We start from the raw sequence: 21,462 nt of genomic DNA on the forward strand, positions 1-21,462 counted from the left end.
GGGGGGGGCAAAAAATATTTTGTGCATAACTTTTCCAACATTCTCAAAAAAAATTGTTTTTTTCATTTTCTAGAAAAATTAAACACGATTTAATTGCGTTATAACAATCTTTTTTGTTTATTTTTTCGTCGTTGCATTACAGATTTATTTGAAACATTAGATTAATCTATTCATACCGTTTATCAGATGTTTAAAAATGGAAATTTCTTTACTTTACCAGCATATTGAACAGATTTGCATGAACTGTTTTCAACAGGATGAGAGAAATGTAGCAGATTTCAAGTCATTGAGATATTTGGCGATGTCTAGTAGAAAAGCCAATTAGGTCACTTATCTATTCAGGATCATTCAGCTCGGGCAGTGGTTTTCCTTTATCTTGTAGAAATAGGGTCATTTTCTTTTCGAAAAGAATAAAATCTCTCAAGGATTGTACCAAGGCTTAGTCAATGAAATTCGCAATAATACAGCAAGTCTCCGGAATCGGTTTTCTTTTCCGTCAACATCATTTATAATTGCTGGGAGTTGAGTTCCTTAACCTTGATAAAGTTGATTGTCTTAATAACGATCGTCAATATTGATCATTTTCGCATATCAATAACTTTCAAATCTCCTCCGAGAACTTTAACTTTTCACCATGTTCCGCGCAAACTATGCTACAGAAGGAGGTTGTTTCCTTAGGACACGATGTCAACGAAAACCAAAATGCATTTCTCGCTTAACTTTTCAAAAGGACCTAAGAAACATTTTTTTCATGAATTAATTTGAGTACTGCAATCAAAAGCTTTCATGTTGTTCGGTTATTGCGCTATTCAAATTAATTCATGAATAAAATGTAACTTAGGTCCTTTTGAAAAGTTAAGCGAGATTTCTTAACAAGTTCTCCGTCCTGGAAAAAAATCTTCCATTTTTCCAAATTCTTACTAACAGCAAAACTGGCCCGTACTGCATTTTCTGACTTCGCATTAGCTCGAGTGAAAAGAGTTTGTTGCTTCTAGAACCCATTAAACCAAAAATTTGAATCAATAAATGGAAATTTTAATTGAAACCTTTGAAATTCTATCAACTTTTGTTTCCTACCTGGACCCTGGACCCTTTCAAATATCATATTTCATAGAAAGCTTGGATTCAGATTTTATTCCTTCAATATAGAAAAACTTTTCGAACAAATAAACCAAACCGACTTTCCTTTTTTCAACGTGAACATAAACTATTTTGACTAATCTTTATTGAAAACGCGATGTTCCATATCAACCTTTTGTGTCTTGGGGTCGCTTATGCAATTATTTTAAATTATGTGAAATATTATCTTTCCTTTCAAACTCAAATTAATAGCTCGAGCTTTGATTCTTAAACTTACATTTTAAATAATGAGTAATAAAAAAAAACTACTAGAGCCAGGCAGAAAACTGGCGGGCCATTTATGAGGTTATTTTTCTTGCATGCCGCGGGCCTCAAAATATGCAGGCGAGGGCCGCATCCGGCCCGCGGGCCGTACGTTGGGCAGCCCTGCTTTAGGGGAACTATGTTTTTTTTTCCTTTGCTATGAGGTTTGTGAACAAAATTATCATTGCTCTCGGTTACACCCTCATCTTCCATTACTAATAAGGGCTCTAATTTATTAGGAGAACAAAAATTATCAAAAGATTTAATTACTTCAGAATATGATAAGATAATCGATTTCTATTTTTCAATGTTTGATTGTTGGTAACGAAAACTGGACAATCTTTAAATGAGTTATTATTATTTCTGCAATAATTGCTGTATCTTGCAATGGGATGAAATATGAATATTACAACATTTTGAGCATCTTGGTTTGTTGAAACAAAAAGGTGAAGGATCGATTACAATGCACCAGTTTGAGAAAATAAAGTCTTACGTTAAAAATAACATTATCAATAAGAGCATAATTAAAATCAGGAAGAATGGAACCATCGAATGTCACTTTTATACATTTAGAATGTTCATATTTAGTTTCCTTGTCCGATTATTTCAATTTCGATAATCGGATGCAATCCAGAATGTTAAGCGAATTGTTCGTTTTGTTGTTGAAAACTCCTAAACCGTGATTTATAACATCTGATTAATTTTTAAATCATAAATAACTTCATTGATTTCACATGAATCACATGGATCAAAAGCGCGGTGCGAATTAAAAAATAATTTTGGAATTCAATTTATTGTTAGCATCTTTGTGAGCACTGAAAACAACCTTCAAATTATCGAGGGAAACTTTTTTAATTTCTATAACGGATTTATATATTTTGACTTCGGCTAAAATTCAGAAAAAATGATTAAATTAGAGGATGATGTGGGGCCCTCCTTACCCGTGTGGTAAGACGCGCGGGTACAAAGCTCTGGGTTCGCTGGGTTCGATTTTCGGATTGGAAATTGTCTCGACTTCCCTGGGCATAAAAGTATCATCGTGTTAGCCTCATGATATACGAATGCAAAAATGGTAACCTGATTTAGAAACCTCTCAGTTAATAACTGTGGAAGTGCTGCGAGGCGGCTCTGTCCCAGTGTGGGGATGTAATGCCAATAAGAAGAAGAAGAAAAGGATGATGTATCCTTCCCCAGAATCAGTTTCTTCCCCATCAGTCTCAATCGCGGAAAGTTGAGGGGGACTTTAAAGACGAAAAAATAAACTATAACGTAGAATAAAAATAAAGTAGGGAAATAAAATTTAAATGAACACTAAAATATAAATTAAAATAAAACTAAAATTGTATATCCTGGTAGGATATCTGTTCCATTATTAATAACATGCTCCTATAACAATAACATTCGCAAAACAGGCAATTTAGGCTCAATTTATGTCGTGTTTTGTTGTTTTCTGGTGTGCTCACTGCTGAAAAAAATCACAAAAATGAGAAATAAAACAATTAGCGCACCAATTCTTTGTTTTCGAATGGTATTGATTTGGGTACATGGTATGAATTCAAGGAGCAGTTCCCCTACCAAGTATAAAAAAATGACATTAAAAAAAAACCTATGTGCATTAGACCTCTTCATGTTTTCAGAAAGTATCGAAAATTCAACCGGTCAGCTCAGAATAACAATTCTTATGCTAAAATAAGCCACTTGTCAAATTTTCAGCAAATTCGGAAAAAAATTCGTGGTGGCTCAAGTCAATTTAGTGTTTTTGAACTATTTTCAATTTTGGAAAATATCTAACAAGAGATAAAAACGTCGAAAACTATCGCAACAACCTCTATACGGAAGCTTTAGGTATGCGCTACAAGTCTTGTGAACATTGCTATTCGTTCCGTTCACGTTTTGTCCATGTAAAAGTGATTTTCAAGCTTTCAAGTGCATAAAAATACTGTTTCCCCCAAAAGTCGTTGTTCTTCAAAATTCTTGAATTTATGACAAATGATTGCGAATTTATTATATCATTATTCCTCTTTTTTCCCTGATAATTTGAGTAATATAATTGTCGATGTGCGATTTACCGTTAAATTCTTAAAAATCAGAAGCTGAACATTTGTCATAAATTTGCACGCTGAGATTTCTTCAAATAAGTTGTTTGAACAAAGAAGCATTGATTTCATTTGTTACTACGATGCACTCAATGTTAAAAGCATGCAGACATATGGTGAAATTAACAAAATTTGGAAGTCGTTTGTTGTAAGCATCAAATATCATATGATTTGATTTATGTTTTGTTCGAACAACTTGTTTGAAGAAATCCTAACGTGCAAATTTGGGACAAATATTCAGCATCCGATTTTTAAGGTCACTCCTGACAGAATCCAAGTTTCAAAGTGCTCGCGTTTTCGGGGGCACACCACTCGATACGGAAGCAACGCACAACTGTCATTTTTATTTTTTCACGCATGCTGCGACGCAGCAAAGCTGAATCAATAAAAATGACAGTTGTCCGCCACCTCCGTATCGAGTAGTGTGTCCCCGAAAACGCGAGCACTTTGAAACCTGGATTCTGTCAGGAGTGACCTTAAGAATTTAACGGTAAATCGCACATCGACAATTATATTACTAAAATTTTCAGGGAAAAAAAGAGGAATAATAATATAATAAATAAGCAATCATTTGTTATAAATTCAAGAATTTTGTAGAACAACGACTTTTGGGGGAAACAGTATTTTTATGCACTTAAAAGCTTGAAAATCACTTTTACATGGACAAAACGTGAACGGAACGAATCGTAATGTTCACAAGACTTGTAGAGCACACCAAAAGCTTCCGTGTTGCGATAGTTTTCGACGTTTATATCTCTTGTTAGATTTTTTCCAAAATTGAAAATAGCCCAAAAACACTAAATCGATTTGAGCCACCTCGAAATTTTATCCGAATTAGCTGAAAATTTGACAGGAGACTTATTTTAGCATAAGAATTGTGATTCTGGGTTGACCGGTTGAATTTTTGATACTTTTTGAAAACATGAAGAGGTCTAATGTGCATAACTTGTCATAAGACGAGTTTATACAATCCCATTGAATTCCACCACTTAATTGTATCTTGACAGATACGTATTTCGACCTCAACAGTAAGGCCGTCTTCAGTGTCTTGTACTTGACTCGACTCGAGTCAAGTCAAGTACAAGACACTGAAGACGGCCTTACTGTTGAGGTCGAAATACGTATCTGTCAAGATACAATTAAGTGGTGGAATTCAATGGGATTGTATAAACTCGTCTTATGACAAGTGCAGACATTCCACTAAAAAGCTCAAAATAATTTTCTTATCTATGTGCATAGGTTACTGCACTAAGATCACCTTGAACGTAGATAGATCTTACTTTAGGCTTTGAAGCGTCCCGTTTCGTAATAATATATTTCCATAAACAGAAATTCAAGCACTTGTTTTTCTACAGAGTCATAACTGAACATCATTTAAATCAGACTAACTTGCTTGAACTTATGAGAAAATAAAAATGACCGCGTGAAATCTTAGCAGCCCATCTTTAGTAATGTTACAGTTCTAGCTATTCTTTCTCTCACGAGTACGCTGGCTTCTACCCCCCTCTTACTAACCGTATAATAAAATGATATTGATTCTATATATCACAAAGAACAATGGCTCCGTAAAGTGTTATACACGCCTGAGCCTACCAAATAAACGAAATTGGAAAAAAAAATACTTTCTCTCGATTTACATGTATCTTCAGTACCAGGTAGAAACAGCACATTTTTCATACTGAAAATTCGCTAGAAGATTAAAACAGTATTTGCCCCCACGCCCTATGCTTTTCAATGAATATTCGATTCAATTGCTGCCAATTTTGTTTGTTTGCTCGTGTTAATAACCTAGGTTTAGCATAAATATTTATATAGGGGAACTGTTCCATGTTCCAACTGTTCCATCTCATCTTATCGCAAAACAAAGAAATACAGCATCAATCTCGTCACTTCTTTTTGCTAACACGCGTTTGCTAACCAAATTCCTTTTCATTGCTTTGTTTTTGATGGGATGGAAATAGGAGCTATGGGATGAAGTCACGAACCGTTCCCCTATGTTGTACAAGGAAAGAATAAAAACACGGCAGCGGCCTGAATGTATTCCCACTTTCCTAATGCATTCCCAGTTTGTGATACAAAAATGATTGTTTTTTTTATCCGGACTAACACAGCTAGTTTGGAACACTCGACGAGAACCGACAAAACGGAGAAAGAACCTAAAAGTGGACATTACAGCCAGCTGCTCTGCACTGAAAAGCACTCACCGCCAATGTAGAGAACGGCCATGGGCCGAAGGGTAATACACTTAGCGTTTTTGCATGTTATCCGGGAACGGTTTAATAGATTAAAATGTGATCCCAAACGCGGTCGGTGTCGGCGCCGGAAAAATTTGCGATTTTTGCTTTTAGTTTGTTTTTATTTCACTAAAAAATGCAAAAGATGTACCACAGCAAGGATTCGGATAAACATTAATTAGATTTAGGTGGTGTTTTTTTACTATACGAAAGAAAGCAAACAATTTTTAACTGCATTATACGGTGCGATAACTAATTTATTATGTTTATTTTTATATTTACAGAGATATGCAGTCAAAACAGAGAAGAGTGGGGAACTCATAGTCACGGTTCAGGTAAGTTCGTTCACTTGTATAAATTCCAATAATCATCTTCATTCGATGGTTGAATGCTTTAATAGATTCTTTTGGTCTGCAAAAATTGTGTGACGACTTTGGAAAGACTTTATCATTTCATTCTTCTATTGAATTTTTCAAGGATCAAAATTATTAGTACAAGCATGAAATGATTTGCCCACATTCATAGATGGTAAAAACGTAGCACCACTTCCTTCCGTTGCCACAGATAATGATTTGGGTTAGACTATTGAAAAATTCAATAGAAGATTAAAATGATATAAACTAGGACTCTTAAGGACATCCCTCAAGGAATCGAAATATGAAAGTTTCCGCGTTTTCAAGAGCACATCACTTAATAAGGAAACAATGCACAACTGTCGACGCAGCAAGGCTGAAAATATTAAAAATGACAGTTGTGCGTTGCTTCCGCATTGAGTGGTGTGCCCTTGAAAACGCGAGGCTTTCGAAGGCTTTCGCTAACAGTCGACATGTTTGCTTGCTACGGCTTCTTTTCTTGCTACGGCAAAACTCGATTTTGTCAGCATTCGCAGTATTTATTCAACTCGGCACGACGTACTAACTACTAGATATTTCATCCAAATTGATGAACGTCGAACAATGCCAAACCCATTCGTGGTTAGAGTGTAAAAGTTGTATAAAGAAACAACTAATTGCCATTGTATATCAGTTCATTTCTTTCAAAGTTTTCCGCCCACGTTTGATACATGGAGAATTTTCCTAATAAAAATCTTAATACAAGCCATGTTTATCTGATTTTTTGCTTGAATATAGGATGTTGTTAGAACACAGTTTTCTTTTTATTGACGGAGGAAAACTTTCTCGCTTCTGTGCTTGCTTGACCGTCAGAAGTTTCGCTAAATATGGACTCTGTCAGTGTGCTATAGTTAGATAGTACGTTGCCTCCTCACACCGAGGAAGAATAAAACCCAACGGTATCCACTTCTGAAGATAGTTTGAGTTTCCGGCATTGTTCCCGGAAATAGAGCGGAAAACTTATCGCAAAACTGTTATTTATCTGTCTATACTTTTCTGCCGCTTCCATCGGTTTGCCAATCTTCTTCACTTTGTTGATTATTGTAGAGATTGTGTTTCACAATATGGTTCCCTTTCATTCCAACGATATTTTACAGGGAGATCTATCGCAGCAGGAGAAACGTGCCGTCTTCCTCACCGTTCACGACCTGGGATGCAACCGTGAGTAGTGGTCAATATGTTTTTTTTTTGTTGATTCATAAAATAAAATGGAATTCCATTACACGCTTTCCCTTTCTTTCACAGATACATCGTTCGAGGACTTTGTGAACAGTGCGTGCATGATTGAGATCAAAGAGCGCTCATGTTTCATCCACATTGACGTTCCTGGACATGCTGACAATGCTCCCACTCTTCCGGAAAAGTGAGTCGTGCATTCATAATCCTTTTTGCTGTTGTTGTGCTCTCTATATAATTGGATTTATTTTATCTTATTATCTTGCACAGCTTCCAATTCCCATCGCTGCAGACGCTGGGCGGGGATTTAATCACCGTTTTGGACTTCTTGCACGTAAAGTACGTTATCGGCATTGGTGAAGGTGCTGGCGCCAACGTCCTGGCCCGATTCGGTTTGGCACATCCCTCGCGCTGCCTTGGCCTAATCCTGATCAACGTTACCGGGTCAGCTGCCTCCGTTCTGGACGCATTCAAAACCAAGTTCATCAGCTGGAAGGGAGACGAAATCGGCCAATCCGCCGAAGATTTTCTTCTGTACCATAAATTTGGCTACGTAAGTACCATTTCCAGCATTCTTTAAATTTCTTTGAATTCCAATCGTTGTCTGTGTCTATCAATCATTTATATATTCGTTCACGGTACCATCCCATACACCAAATGATTGGCGGCTTCAATCGAATAGAAATTTATCATTGTTCGTATCACTTTTTCGATTTACATCTCATTGCACAAGTTGTCTCTATGTGTCATTTCCATCCAAATACATTTTATCATTCAATAAATTGGCTTGGAACAATCCTATAAATAATTCTTATTTTAAAGCTGTGGATACTAGGATTGATGAATTGACCAAAATTTAATTCTTGCATTATGCTAATTCGGCGCAATTTTTGACAAAACTCACATTTCAATAAAAATATCATCATTGTGTATTCATCACAAAAAAATCACAATTGCGTAGTTGGCAAAAAGTGCAATGCTAGTGGAACCAACATAACAGCGAAACCAAAAGAGTGTTTGGGGATAAAACATGTAAGTAGGGGAATCTGGGGTGATATGCACCTTGGGGCAAAACGACCCTTTGGTATTTTTGAGTACATTTTCGGCAGTCATTCCAGAGTATTTACTACAGCGCATGTTGTTCGGATCTCGAACTACCAATCCAGTGGTAAACATTCTTGAAAATATTCCTGGTACACCGCTACAAATGCCAAACGGTCGTTTCGCCCCAGGGGTGCATAGTAATCCAGTTACCCCTACTCTGGTGGTTACTGTTGCTAAAGCGTCCATTTGCCAGCTACTTTTGTATCATTTACCACAAAAACAAACTCCTACCATATCAACTGTAGAAACAGAATCAATATTTTGTTTAATATTTTGTCATTCTTTCCTATATTTCGTATTGCTTGACATCGCCGTTCCGTGATCCACGTGTCGATGACTCGTTATCAACGTTCGTCGGCCCAACATCGAAAAATGACTAATATGTAAACGTAACGAACCTACATGCACGGATATTTTGCTTTGTTGTGCTGAACACAAAACTGCATCCACAAATAATATCTCAATGATGTCGAAAAATGTATAACAACAAACATGCGCAATAATGAAACGTTAAAAATCTCAATCTGTCACTTGCTTTGTGTGCTCATTGCTTTCTCGGGAACCAGTTCTTCTCCGAGGTACATTAGCAAATTGTAGTTTTCTCTTTCAATTTAGTGGCTATGTAGCTTCTCCAATGCTAGACTTGTAGATTATTGTATTGCAAATATTTTTTTTCTCCAATAGTGCGCTAGTTAAAAACATGTCTTTTGAAAAGTTAAGCAAGATTTCATATAAAGTCAAACTCCCATTTTTTTTATTTATTTACCCGTAAATACCACATAGTAAATTTTACTCTTAGAAAATTATGATTGTCAATAGCTTCCACAAAATTGTATAGTCAACTCTTCCTTACTAGATGTTCTGTAGCTAGATGTGTTCTCTAACTCGAAGGAAATCCTGGCCACCTCCCACCTTTCCAGGTATTCTTCCTGAGTGGACACGTTTACGACTTGTAAAGAAGAGTCACTGTATTGTTTACTTTCAAGATATTTGGGTTTATCTTTTTATTAAAAAAGTTTATGTTTTAATCATTGTTTTATTAGATTATATTTAATAATAATTCGGCATGTTATAGTCTATTGAGACTTGGCGCTATATCATAGCTTAGCCTAGGTTAGACTGACTGTACATATCAATGGTTGCTACTCCGTAATTGATCAGAACTTGTGCAAATTGCATTACGATTCAAGTGAATAGTGCTTTACCATCTATTATCGAAGTTTCAGCAGCTCGCAAATGTTGATCAATAACGGTGCCGGCCAAGTCCTTACAGTCAGTTAAGAAAGGGAGGGAATGTTAGTGTGTGGTTATTGTTGCTACTAGAGACCGAGAATACCTCTGCATCTCCACAATTACCACGGGAAGGAAGAAGTTGTGGTAGTTGAGTGGAGTAATCAGTAACATAGATCGGGATTAACCATAGAAAGTGATGCAACTTCACCATAACAGTATTAGTATTTCTTTAATTTGTTCATTCTTCGCGAGAATAAACAATCAATCGCTCTAAGTGAGCGAGTGTTCTTTTAAATTTTGTATATGGTGCCCGCGACCTCATTACTTTTACGTGGGGAAAGTTAAAAAGAAACGGGATTAAAATAGAAAATAAAGTAATATTCACGGCTGTTCAACCAGATTGATAGTAATCGGAAAGCTAATGTCAATCAGCAACCTTTATTTTATCTCTATTTGTGGTTAAATAAAAATGTTCAGCCAGACTTATTTGGTTAATTTACGTTTATTTTACATGTCGTTCATTTTGCATTACTTTCGCGCGCGGTTGCGTGTAGCTTGCCGTGACCTGAGGCCGTTGAGTACTACTCATTACACCATTTTTGGAAAATGGTGTATACGTCACTTTTTCAGATAACGGCAGGGATGTGCCAGTTGGCAGTTGGTTCATGTGTTGACTGGGTTTGATAGGGCCTGCTTATAGACACATGCAGCTTCTTGTAGAGGTTTAACAGAGCCCACTGTCAAACCCCACCACACCTAGGCAGGCCCCCTAACTCGCAGTGGCCATGAGGAGGCGTCGTCAAGCCCTTGGACATAGTCCCTGCTGCCCCTTTGTGACTTGGAGCTATATCATATGATATTAAGAGCTATATCATATTGACATAAACAAACTTCACACATCCAATTTCCACTGGGAAAAACGAGTATGACAATCATATCGAGATACACTTCATGAAGTGGTGAAGCTCGTTGCCTGAATGAAAGCTGTCCAGCCTTTTACCTACGGTAATTGTGAGGTGGGTTTAAAATTGCCTAACGTCCCTTATCCCTAACGTCGCAGACCCGCCCACGGAGCCTTCCAATTTTCGCGGTGTGAATGAAGAATGATTCTCCCAGCAGCTGATGCAACTCGAGTTTCATTCACCTCCTCCATGTACCGTCCGCCATCTGCACCCCACGATAGATGGTACGCAGCACTTTCCTTTCGAAAACTCCTTGTGCGCGTAGGTCCTTCACGAGCATCGTCCAGGTCTCGTATCCGTAAAAACTACCTATCTAATAAGCGTTTTGTAGATAGTCAGTTAGGTACGGCGACGAACTCTATTCGATCGGAGCGTTTTGCGGAGTCCAAAGTACTTAAAATTTCCTCCCATGATGCGTCTCCGAATTTCTCTGCTGGTATCGTTATCAGAGGCCACCAGTGAGCCCAAGTACACGAATTCTTCAACCACCTTGATTTTGTCACCACCAATACAAACTCGTGGTGGGTGGCTTGCGTTGACCTCTGTTGAGCCTCTGCCTATCATGTACTTCGCCTTTGACGTGGTGATGACTAGTCCGATCCTTTTAGCTTCGCTTTTTAGTCTGATGTAAGCTTCCTCCATCCTCTCAAAGTTATGTGCCATAATATCTACATCGTCGGCGAAACCAAACAACTGGACGGACTTCATGAAAATCGTACCACTCGTGTCAATCCCTGGCCTCCGTATTACTCCCTCCAAAGCGATGTTGAATAGTAGACACGAAAGACCATCACCTTGTCGTAACCCTTTGCGCGTTTCGAAGGGACTCGAGAATGAAACTCGAACTACGCACATCACCCGATCCATCGTCGCCTTGATGAACCGTATCAGCTTTTCCGGACATCCATTTTGTGTAATAGCTGCCATAGCTGGGTCCAATCGATTGTATCATATGCGGCTCTAAAGTCGATAAATAGATGATGTGTGGACACGTTGTATTTGCGGCATTGCTCCAATACCTTACGCACGGCCTGATCTGTGGTACAGCGCTGACCAGGGCTTGGATGAATGAAGCAATGAAGATGAGGAACGATGCTTCAGCACCAGATATATTCCCGAGGAAGGTAGCTTCATGAGAGAACAGTTTCAAAGTGCTTGGTGAAGAATGCTTGCTCGCTCCATATAGCACTGCTGTACGAAACAGCTGGAGAGTGAAATCAAACACCCGGTAGTGCAGAGAGTATTTAACTCTCTTGCCTCACGTATACTGAGTTGCGCATTTCAGTTGGAATGAATGTGTAAAAGAGAGGTATATGATGCATTTTCTCTTTTTCTCGCTAATATGGTTTTGTATTCACACAACACTCACTCGCATCTGAAACACTGCCGATGAACGAAAGAACCATCCTCATTTCACACTGCCGTACTGAACGATGCTTCCTCGGCACTACCCGGCTTGTGAAGATGCCACGTTCAAAACTCCCCACTTTCAATGTATAAAACGAATGCTTTGTATTTACCTCTTCCCTTGTTCGTGCAGCCAGCAGCACGTCGTCGAGCGCACATCAATCGGTGCACTGAAATTTACTCACATTTACATTTATATTATTTACAGCTCACTGCGGGCTAAAAACGAAGCATTCGTTCGGTTTTGAACGAATTTTCCAAGGCCTGGCGCTGACCCATAAATCCCGCCTGGTACTGCCCCACGAGCTCCCTTGTAATTGGTGTTAGTCCAGGGCATGAAATTTACCTTGAGGACCTTGTAGGCGGCGTTTTGCAACGTAATTGCGCGGTAGTTGCTACAATCTAGCTTATCACCCTTTTTGTAGACGGGACACATCACGCCTTGCATCCACTCCTGCGGCAGAACCTCATCCTCCCTTGGTAATTACCCAGTGCCCAGTGCCAGTGCCTTACCACCGTTTTTAAACAACTCTCCTGGTAGTTGGTAAACTCCAGGGGCTTTGGTGTTTTTCAGCCGACTGATCTCCTCCTGGATCTCGTGGAGATTCGGAGCCGGAGGTCGTATGTCCTGCGTGCGTGTTACCAGGTTCATTACCATACCTCCACCGTTGTCTGCCACATCACCATTCAGGTGCTCTTCGTAGTGCTTCCACCACCTTTGGGTCTCCTCCGCTCGTTCGTAAGATCCAGCTCATGTCCTTACACATAACGGGCTGTGGCACGTGGTCCTTTGGAGAACACAGAACGCCGTCGGGACAAGTTCTGCTATACTCTGGTTTACGAGGTGAACACGCTCCCCGGCATCGCGGAGTTGGCTTCCTACTAAGCGCTCAGGCACACTCTGCGCTTATGAAGTGGGAACCTATAAGTGAAAGGATAATCGTTGCCAGATTTAGAACACGGGTCCGAAACCTTACTATAATCCAATGTTATGCGCCAACCGATGCTGCCGATCTGCAAGACAAAGAGAACTTCTACAGTCAACTCAATGCCGTCGTAGATAGAATTCCGAAGGGTGATATCAAGATCTGTTTGGGCGACTTCAATGCGAAAATCGCTGTTCGCAGAATTTTGTGGTAATAACGACATGGTGATCGGGGGATCGCTCTTCCCTCATCGACCGGTTCACAAGGTCACGTGGGTCTCCCGTGACGGCTTTACAGAAAATCAAATCGACCACATCTGCATCAGCCGAAAATGGAAACGGAGCCTTCTTGATGTACGGAATAAACGTAGTGCCGATATCGCGTCTGATCATCACCTCCTCATCGGCGAAATACGCCTGCGCATTGCGCGGATTCGTCGGCAGGAGGAAAGAGTTGGACGACGATTCAACACACGCCGACTGGAAGATGCCACGGTGAAACGGTCCTTCGTTGAAGAACTGGAGACGCGTGCTGCAGATATTCCGGAAGGTGGCAGCGTGGAAGACCAATAGGCCGCCATCAAGAATGTCTTCATCGCCACAGAGAAAACAATGCGCACCAGAGAAAACAATGGATCACCGATGAGACCTGGAGAAAGATAGAGGAGCGAAGAGGAGCCAAAGCCGCGATAGAGCGATCGAAAACCAGAGGAGCCAAAATCTGAGCCCGTCAACGATACGCGGCTCTTGAGAAGGAAGTAAAACGCTCATGTCGACGGGACAAGCGAGCGTGGGCAGACTCTCTGGCCGACGAAGGAGAGAGAGCCGCCGCAACCGGGGACATTCGCCTCCTCTACGATATCTCACGACGCTTAAGCGGGGCAAAGATGAATGCAACGATGCCTGTGAAAGACGCGAATGATCAGTTATTGACCGACCCAACTGACCAGCTGACACGCTGGTTCGAGCACTTCGAACAACTTTTTCAAGTGCCAGCCAGGCCATCACCACGTCGGTATGATCTGCTTAGGATCCGACGTATAACACGCGTCAATACCGAAGCTCCATCACTGCTAGAGATTCAAACAGCCATCCAAAGCATGAAATCAAATAAAGCCCCAGGGGTCGACCGCATATCAGCAGAGATGCTCAAAGCTGACCCCAGGACATCCGCTCAACTACTGTATCGTTTATTTCGTAACATCTGGGACACCGCAACTTTTCCGGTCGACTGGATGCAAGGTATCTTAGTGAAGGTGCCCAAAAAGGGTGACCTGACTGTATGCGATAACTGGCGAGGCATTATGTTGCTGTGTACCGTTCTCAAATTTCTGTGCAAAATTATCCTAGCCCGGATTCAGGAGAAGATCGATGCGACTCTCCGGCGGCAGCAAGCCGGATTCCGTGCCGGAAGATCCTGTGTGGACCATATTGTCACGCTCCGCATCATTCTGGAGCAGGTCAACGAGTTCCAAGAGTCCCTTTACTTGGTATTCATTGACTACGAAAAAGCTTTCGATCGTCTCAATCACGAGAATATGTGGGGCGCCTTGAGACGCAAGGGAGTTCCTGAGAAAATCATCGGCCTCATCGAGGCACAGTACGAGGCCTTCTCGAGTAGAGTGCTGCACAATGGGGTCTTGTCCGACCCTATCCGGGTCGTAGCTGGTGTGAGGCAAGGATGTATTCTATCACCGTTACTGTTCCTCATCGTAATCGACGAGATTCTGGTAGATGCGATTGACCGTGAACCAAACCGTGGGCTGTTATGGCAGCCTATAACCATGGAGCACCTAAATGACTTCGAATTGGCGGATGATGTTGCACTCCTCGCGCAACGGCGCTCTGATATGCAGAGTAAGCTCAACGACCTTGCCGAGCGCTCCTCTTCGGCAGGTTTAGTCATCAACGTCAACAAAACCAAATCGTTGGATGTAAACACGGTGACTCCTTCCAGTTTCACAGTAGCCGGGCAACCAGTGGAGAATGTTGAAAGCTTCCAATATCTTGGTAGCCAAATGGCGTCAGACGGCGGTACCAAGATCGACATAGGCGCAAGGATCAAGAAAGCAAGGGCTGCCTTTGCGAGTTTAAGAAATATCTGGAAAAACAGGCAGATAAGTGAACGCACCAAAATACGAATTTTCAACTCTAACGTGAAATCTGTGCTGTTAGCTGCTAGCGAAACATAGTGTGTATCAGTGGAAAACACTCAACGGCTGCAGGTGTTCATTAACAGATGCCTGCGGTATATAATTCGGGCCTGGTGGCCTCACAACTGGATCTCAAACAACGAGCTCCATCGTCGTTGTCACCAGAGGCCGATAGCAACAGAAATTCTGGATCGGAAGTGGGGCTGGTTCGGCCACACTCTACGTAGGGGCGGAAACGGTGTTGCAGCAATCTCGCCTACGCACTTATTTTTTTACCGGGATCTCAGCAATTTGTTGAACTTTTACCGAGATTCGCACAGCCGAGCCCCAGCAAACGTGTTTTTTGCCGAAATTTCTGTCAAAATTGCTGAGAATCTGCAAATTATTTGTCGAAAACCAGCGAACAAACGTTATTATTGCCGGGATACCAGTTTTTATTTTGCTGGGCACACGGCTGTGCGAATTTTGCCGAGCTGCAGAAATAAAAACTGAGTGTGTATGCTGTATTCTTCTCCTCAACTAACTGCTCATATTCGCCGTCATACCAGTCGTTTCTCTGATCCGGCGGCACCGTGCTTAGTGCTGCGGAAGCAGTGGTGCTTCCAATGGCGGATCGAATATCTCTCCAGCCATCTTCAAGAGACGCTCTCTTGAAGAGACGCTGCGCCTAGATGCTCTTCCGCTAGGATTGCCACTTCCAGCTTCTGCGTGTAGACTTGGGCTAATCTACCGTCTTGTAGCCGCCCAACGTTTATCCGCGGCGGATCTTAGTTGAAATAGCATAGCATGAACCCTTGCACATATCGTAGATGGAACTGCAGAGATAAACATATCTACGGTCTTTATAGATTCTGCTGAAATCTACAATTAGACGGAAACGATTTTCTCCACATACCTTGCTACGTCCTTACAAGTGTTTTCTTCTTCTTCTTCTTATTGGCTTACATCCCCACACTGGGACAGAGCCGCCTCGCAGCTTAGTGTTCATTAAGCACTTCCACAGTTATTAACTGCGAGGTTTCTAAGCCAGGTTGCCATTTTTGCATTCGTATATCATGAGGCTAGCACGATGATACTTTTATGCCCAGGGAAGTCGAGACAATTTCCAATCCGAAAATTGCCTAGACCGGGAATCGAACCCAGCCACCCTCAGCAAGGTCTTGCTTTGTAGCTGCGCGTCTTACCGCACGGCTAAGGAGGGCCCCTCAAGTGTTTTAGTTTTATTTTATAAGTTTTTGTCCCATCATCTGTTTGAGAAATCGCTCGAAACGTAAACAGCTTTCACAGACGAAGGAGACAAAAGATATTTTAGTTACTAGATAAAGATTGTCGCTTCGGTTCCCTTTGTTCTGCTGTCCGGAACATGTTGGGTAGGAACACGGCAGGTATTTCCGTCCATCGTCGTAGGGGCTAAAACCAAAGAAAGCAACGTACATTTGCTATAACTCCACTATATCAGAACTTTTCTCCTGAGCTAACAATTTGGTACGTATGAGTTTTACAAAAAAGCGTCTCTTTTATTGGTTTTCGAGACTATGATGAACAGACGAAAATACCTGCCGTGTCCCTACCAAGCTGTCGAATCATATGGATTTTCCTTCTTTGACATTTAGCTCCCCTATCCTCGCCAGCAAATGATGTTCCAGACAGCGACGACAGCGACAATCTTTATCTAGTAACTAAAATATCTTTTAAGAAGACGGTTAAATGGCAAATATATTTACAATTTTCAATTATATGATGTAAATAATGAATATGTGAGCAAATACTAAAAATAAATTATGTCACCTCCCCATTCGGAGGGAGTAATACGAAGGGTAAGGATCGACACGAGTGGTACGATTTTCACGAAGTCCGTTGAGATATTTGGTATCGTCGACGGCATTGATTTTACCTTTAAAGTAGATGAAGGAAGCCTACATCAGACTGAAGTTAAGGAAGCTAAGCGAATCGAACTTTCGTAGCTTTGGCTCTCCAAAAAGTTGTCTGAAATGTTCGTTATTCCGTGAAACTTTCCAATTGAAATTAAGGAGTTTTGGAGCTTCTTAAAATAATTCACAATGTTTTTCTGATGGAATTAGGTTTTCCCGATGGAATTCCATAGAGAAATGTTGGTGTTATGCTATAATAATGCAAATATGCCTGGAAGGTCCACTATTGTTTATTGTACCGTATTGTATATATCGTGATTGAAAAGTATTTGTTCCACTTTCCATGTTCTGGAGAATCATTTGTTATCTAAACGAGTTCACTGGCTGGGAAGAATTGAAACCCGTCATCACATTTAATTGATGTGCACTAAATCCACATTTTTTTAACTGATTGAGGCTGGTTTTCCAGCAATGAAGGTCGTAGCTGTTTGGTTGGGCTTCGCCATCGCTATCATTGCCACCGGCGGTGGATGAAACGACCAAGGCAATCAGGTGGATGCAGCCGGTAAGCTCCCGTAATCGTTTTACGGTTTCTTCGCTGTGGGACACGATTAGAAAGTGTTTTGATGCCGAGATAATTTGCTGTGCCCAATGATGCTGTTGAACAGTGTGTCCATGAGAGGCTGTTCCGGTGAAGGATCTGGAAAACAAGCTGATTGTAAGGGCGAAAACAGGATCGCTTCACATGATGTCGTCCGTAATGAACTCATGGCTGTGATAAGCTGTGATGCTTTTCCGATATTCGGAAAAAGTGCTCTATAGCGTGTACCACGCTAACTCAAATGGTTTTTGGGTGAAAGCATGATCGAAAACATCGATGATTAAATGATCAATGAAACATCAAGCGCGTATTAAAACAGAAAATGAAAACTTTATGCGGTCCATTTTCAAGAAAAAACAACAATATTAGAAGAAAACGCACGTTGTCCAGAATGATCGCAAAGCGGATTTTAATGGCCCTCACTGCTTCTTTGAACAGGTGGATTATTGTTAAGATGCGCTTCTTCCGTTTATCCTCGTTAGAATTGGGATACTTTTCATAATATTCAAGAAGACGGGTTTCCAACTTGACATACGACTTGTGGAAGTACTGGAACATCTTGAACAACTTTGGGTCCTTTTCACTTTTTCAAGTTCCTCAGGGAGGGTGGAAGGTTGTGTTGATGGCGGTTTGCTCGATTAAAGGTTGTTGGAAATCGGACTTTCAGACGAGGGGCCGCATTTTATACGTGAATAGATGACGGTAGTGTATAAAATAACACGCAACAATATTTTTTATCTACCTACCTTAATGTTTTTTAATCCAGACTACGACTAAACATACATTTCACGCACATTCTGGAAGACTGGTTATTGAATACGCATCGATGCATACTGCTTTTATTTAGACGAATTTCGCGCCAACCCTTCTATGGGGCTGGCACCACCATCTCAGAATCGAATGAAACTTGGTGGGCATGAAGATATGGTATTTCTAAGCCACTCTGCATACTTAGTTTTTCAAAAATTTCCAAGAATAACATTTGATGAGGGCCTAATTTTTTTTCATTGATTTTTTTTTAAATCGATGTAACTCTAAAATGACAAGACCTACAAAAAAGTGTTGTATGGCGGACTGTCGTGAAATTCTCTAAAGTTTTTTGGAAAAATTTCCAAAAAATAAAAAACTGATTTCTACACTGAGAAAAATTAGTTTTAAAAATTAAAATCGATATTACAAAAAAACCTCATGTCAGAAATCGATGAAATTGGAATAATGTTCCTGTGACATATTTAAGGAAAAAAAGTTTTTCTAACAAAAACTTTTTCCATGCCCATATCGTGTGAAAATTTATCAGCGTGTTTTATGCCTACAGCGCCAAATATAGGTTCAACAGCCTATCATCAACCAACGACACATTTTGAACGTATAAAAGTTTGTTTAGGAAGCAATTTAGCATAATCTAACATAATTGTGGAACAACATTTGAAAAGAACATATACAGGAACGATGATATGGAAATGCTAATATCATCTTCCAAACTTGGACGTACATGTTCATGATAGCATTAGAGGCGAAAGTATAGAATTGATAGTTCCGTTAGGATACGGCAGGCATGAAGAATGTTTTTATAGAAGTCGATTTGAAAGCGAGCGGAGGGCAATATTTGTGATGGCACATATCGCACGACCTTCCTTCTGCCAAGCTCCCGTATGAAGGGGAGGAAGAATATCAGTGTGGAAGCTGATATATCTCCACTGGCAAAAGGAAGGTGGTTTGACTTGCTCATATGCCATCGCGTGCGGAAGGATTTGCTATCGACGAGTACTGTCCCCAAATTTCTAATATGACATCAGCATTTAGTCGAATAGGATTTTTATTGCACAGTTCTGTTTTCTCATTGCGTCCGTCTCGTCGCAACCAACTTGGCTGCCTCGGAGAGAACAAAGCAGAGAAAGGCACTGCTGCTGTACCGTCGACCAATAACAGCTTAATTGATGGATGCCCCACCAAGGGTAGTACACTAAATTAATGATTTCGTGTGTGTTACTTCTACGTGAAGTTAAACGATTTACAATATTTATAGCATTATAGATATTAGCATTTCCATATCATTGTAAATCGTTTAACTTCACGTAGAAGTAACACACACGAAATCATTAATTTAATATACAGGAACATTATTCCCAGAAAAGTTAGATAATTGAAATATCTATCTGCAGAAAAAATTTCATTAATTTAAGAGATGAGGTTTTTTTTGTAATACCTATCGAATTTAATTTTTAAAACTTTTTTTTTCAGTGTAGAAATAAGTTTTTTATTCTTTGGATATTTTTTCAAAAAACTTCAGAATTTCACAACAGTCCGCCATACAACACTTTTTTGTAGGTCTTGTCATTTTAGAGTTACATTGTTTAAAAAAAAAAATCAAGGAAAAAAAATTTGGCCCTCGTCAAATGTTACTCTTGACAATTTTTGTAAAATTAAGTATGCAGAGTGGCTTAGATATACCATATATTTATGCCCACCAAGTTTCATTCGATTCTGAGATGGTGCTGCCAACCACTGGTCGTGTTGGCGCGAAATTCGTCTTTAGCATTATCATATCGTTGTTGACCATCGGCATTATGAAATATGTATTTTAGTATTGCAAGCCTTGTTGATGCGGAACATACATTCTAATTAGATTAGCTATTAACGAAAACTTGAAATATGATCAATATTGAATGCATTGAAACCCAGACCACATTGTAAAAAAGTTACCAATTTGATATAATCTTAAAAATCTAATTTTATTTATGATACAATTTTAATATTTGTCAAATAGATACGCTTGTTCTCATCCCACCCATAAAAATGCATGAAATTGAATATGACGCAATAAAAAATATATTTGACTGCGGAGTGTCCAATTGCCCATAAAATTACATGAATGTTGTGTACCGTGAACTGGGGACAAATTGATAAATTTGTGAAATATTGATCTGTTCCATTGAATCCCAGGAATTTTTGCTTTGAAATACAGTTAATCATATAGCGCATTTCTATAATTTGTATGATTTGGAGGTCTATGTTCGAGATTTGGCGGATAAACATTTCTTTCGCATCCGAAGCAACTGTTGTTTCCATGATGGCGTTGGAATTCCGAATCAAAAATGTTGAAACTGGATCAGTAGAAAATCATCCGAACGTTGTCATCTCTATAAGCTTGCATGAAAATGCACGATATGACTGAAAATCCTATTCTTGCAAAGATAATTTTTGATTCGATGTAAATTCCATTCCATAAATGTGTTCATGGCAAAGGAGAAAAGCAAGATTTGTAGTCATCCAAAACAAAATAGCTAGAGTAAAAATATTTGGAATAATGCAACTTCTGGATGGTTGACTGTATATTGAGACAAACACAATTTGTCCCCCACTTACGGTTCCCGCACAATATAATCGGAAGCTGAAAGTAACCATTTTTTATATGTGCTTACTCACCGCATCTATAGAGCGTCCGTAGTTAGGTGCAACTATTCATGTGAAGTGTTTTACGTTGTTCTCCGAAATTTACGACCTGTGACAAGCACGTTTTCACTGATAATTTTCCTTTTCTTTCGCACATAGCAACTTGTTGGCGACAATCCGGACAAGGAGAAAATCGTTAACGAGTTCCAGAGTCGACTGCACAGCTCCCTGAACAACAAGAATCTTAAGCAATATGTGAAAGCATTTACAAGGTTGGTATTGTTCATTAATAGATTTATGATAAGGATTGAATGGGTGTAGTTACGACGGTATTTTATTGCATTTACAGCCGTGAAAATTTGTGCTTGAAAAACTGTAAGGTTGATCTATTGCTGGTCACCGGGGTGATGAGCCCCTACGCTGGCGTTGTAGAGAAGATGTTCAAAGACTTGAACAAGGAGAAGGTTACTTTGCTGAAGGTCGAACGTGCTGGTGACGTTCTCGCAGATGCTGTAAGTGTGGATTAGATTTC

The 21,462-nt window shown here is 40.0% G+C and overlaps 1 protein-coding gene across 6 annotated transcripts in view; it reads left to right on the plus strand.

Moving 5' to 3' along the window:
- Window positions 1-21,462, plus strand: part of LOC134228060 (uncharacterized protein ZK1073.1) — a 158,519-nt gene that overhangs the window by 135,702 nt on the left and 1,355 nt on the right. For 5 of the 6 annotated variants that reach the window (XM_062709827.1, XM_062709829.1, XM_062709828.1 and 2 more), the window contains 6 exons: window positions 5,998-6,048; window positions 7,203-7,266; window positions 7,351-7,468; window positions 7,552-7,834; window positions 21,090-21,202; window positions 21,280-21,442. In XM_062709827.1, the coding sequence (XP_062565811.1) occupies window positions 5,998-6,048; window positions 7,203-7,266; window positions 7,351-7,468; window positions 7,552-7,834; window positions 21,090-21,202; window positions 21,280-21,442 (792 nt within the window). Of the gene's footprint in view, window positions 1-5,590; window positions 5,716-5,997; window positions 6,049-7,202; window positions 7,267-7,350; window positions 7,469-7,551; window positions 7,835-21,089; window positions 21,203-21,279; window positions 21,443-21,462 lie in introns of all 6 variants that reach the window. The other variant, XM_062709831.1, reaches the window with a different exon arrangement.

Source organism: Armigeres subalbatus, chromosome 3 (assembly GCF_024139115.2).
Source record: "Armigeres subalbatus isolate Guangzhou_Male chromosome 3, GZ_Asu_2, whole genome shotgun sequence".
Classification (NCBI taxonomy): Eukaryota; Metazoa; Arthropoda; class Insecta; order Diptera; family Culicidae; genus Armigeres; species Armigeres subalbatus.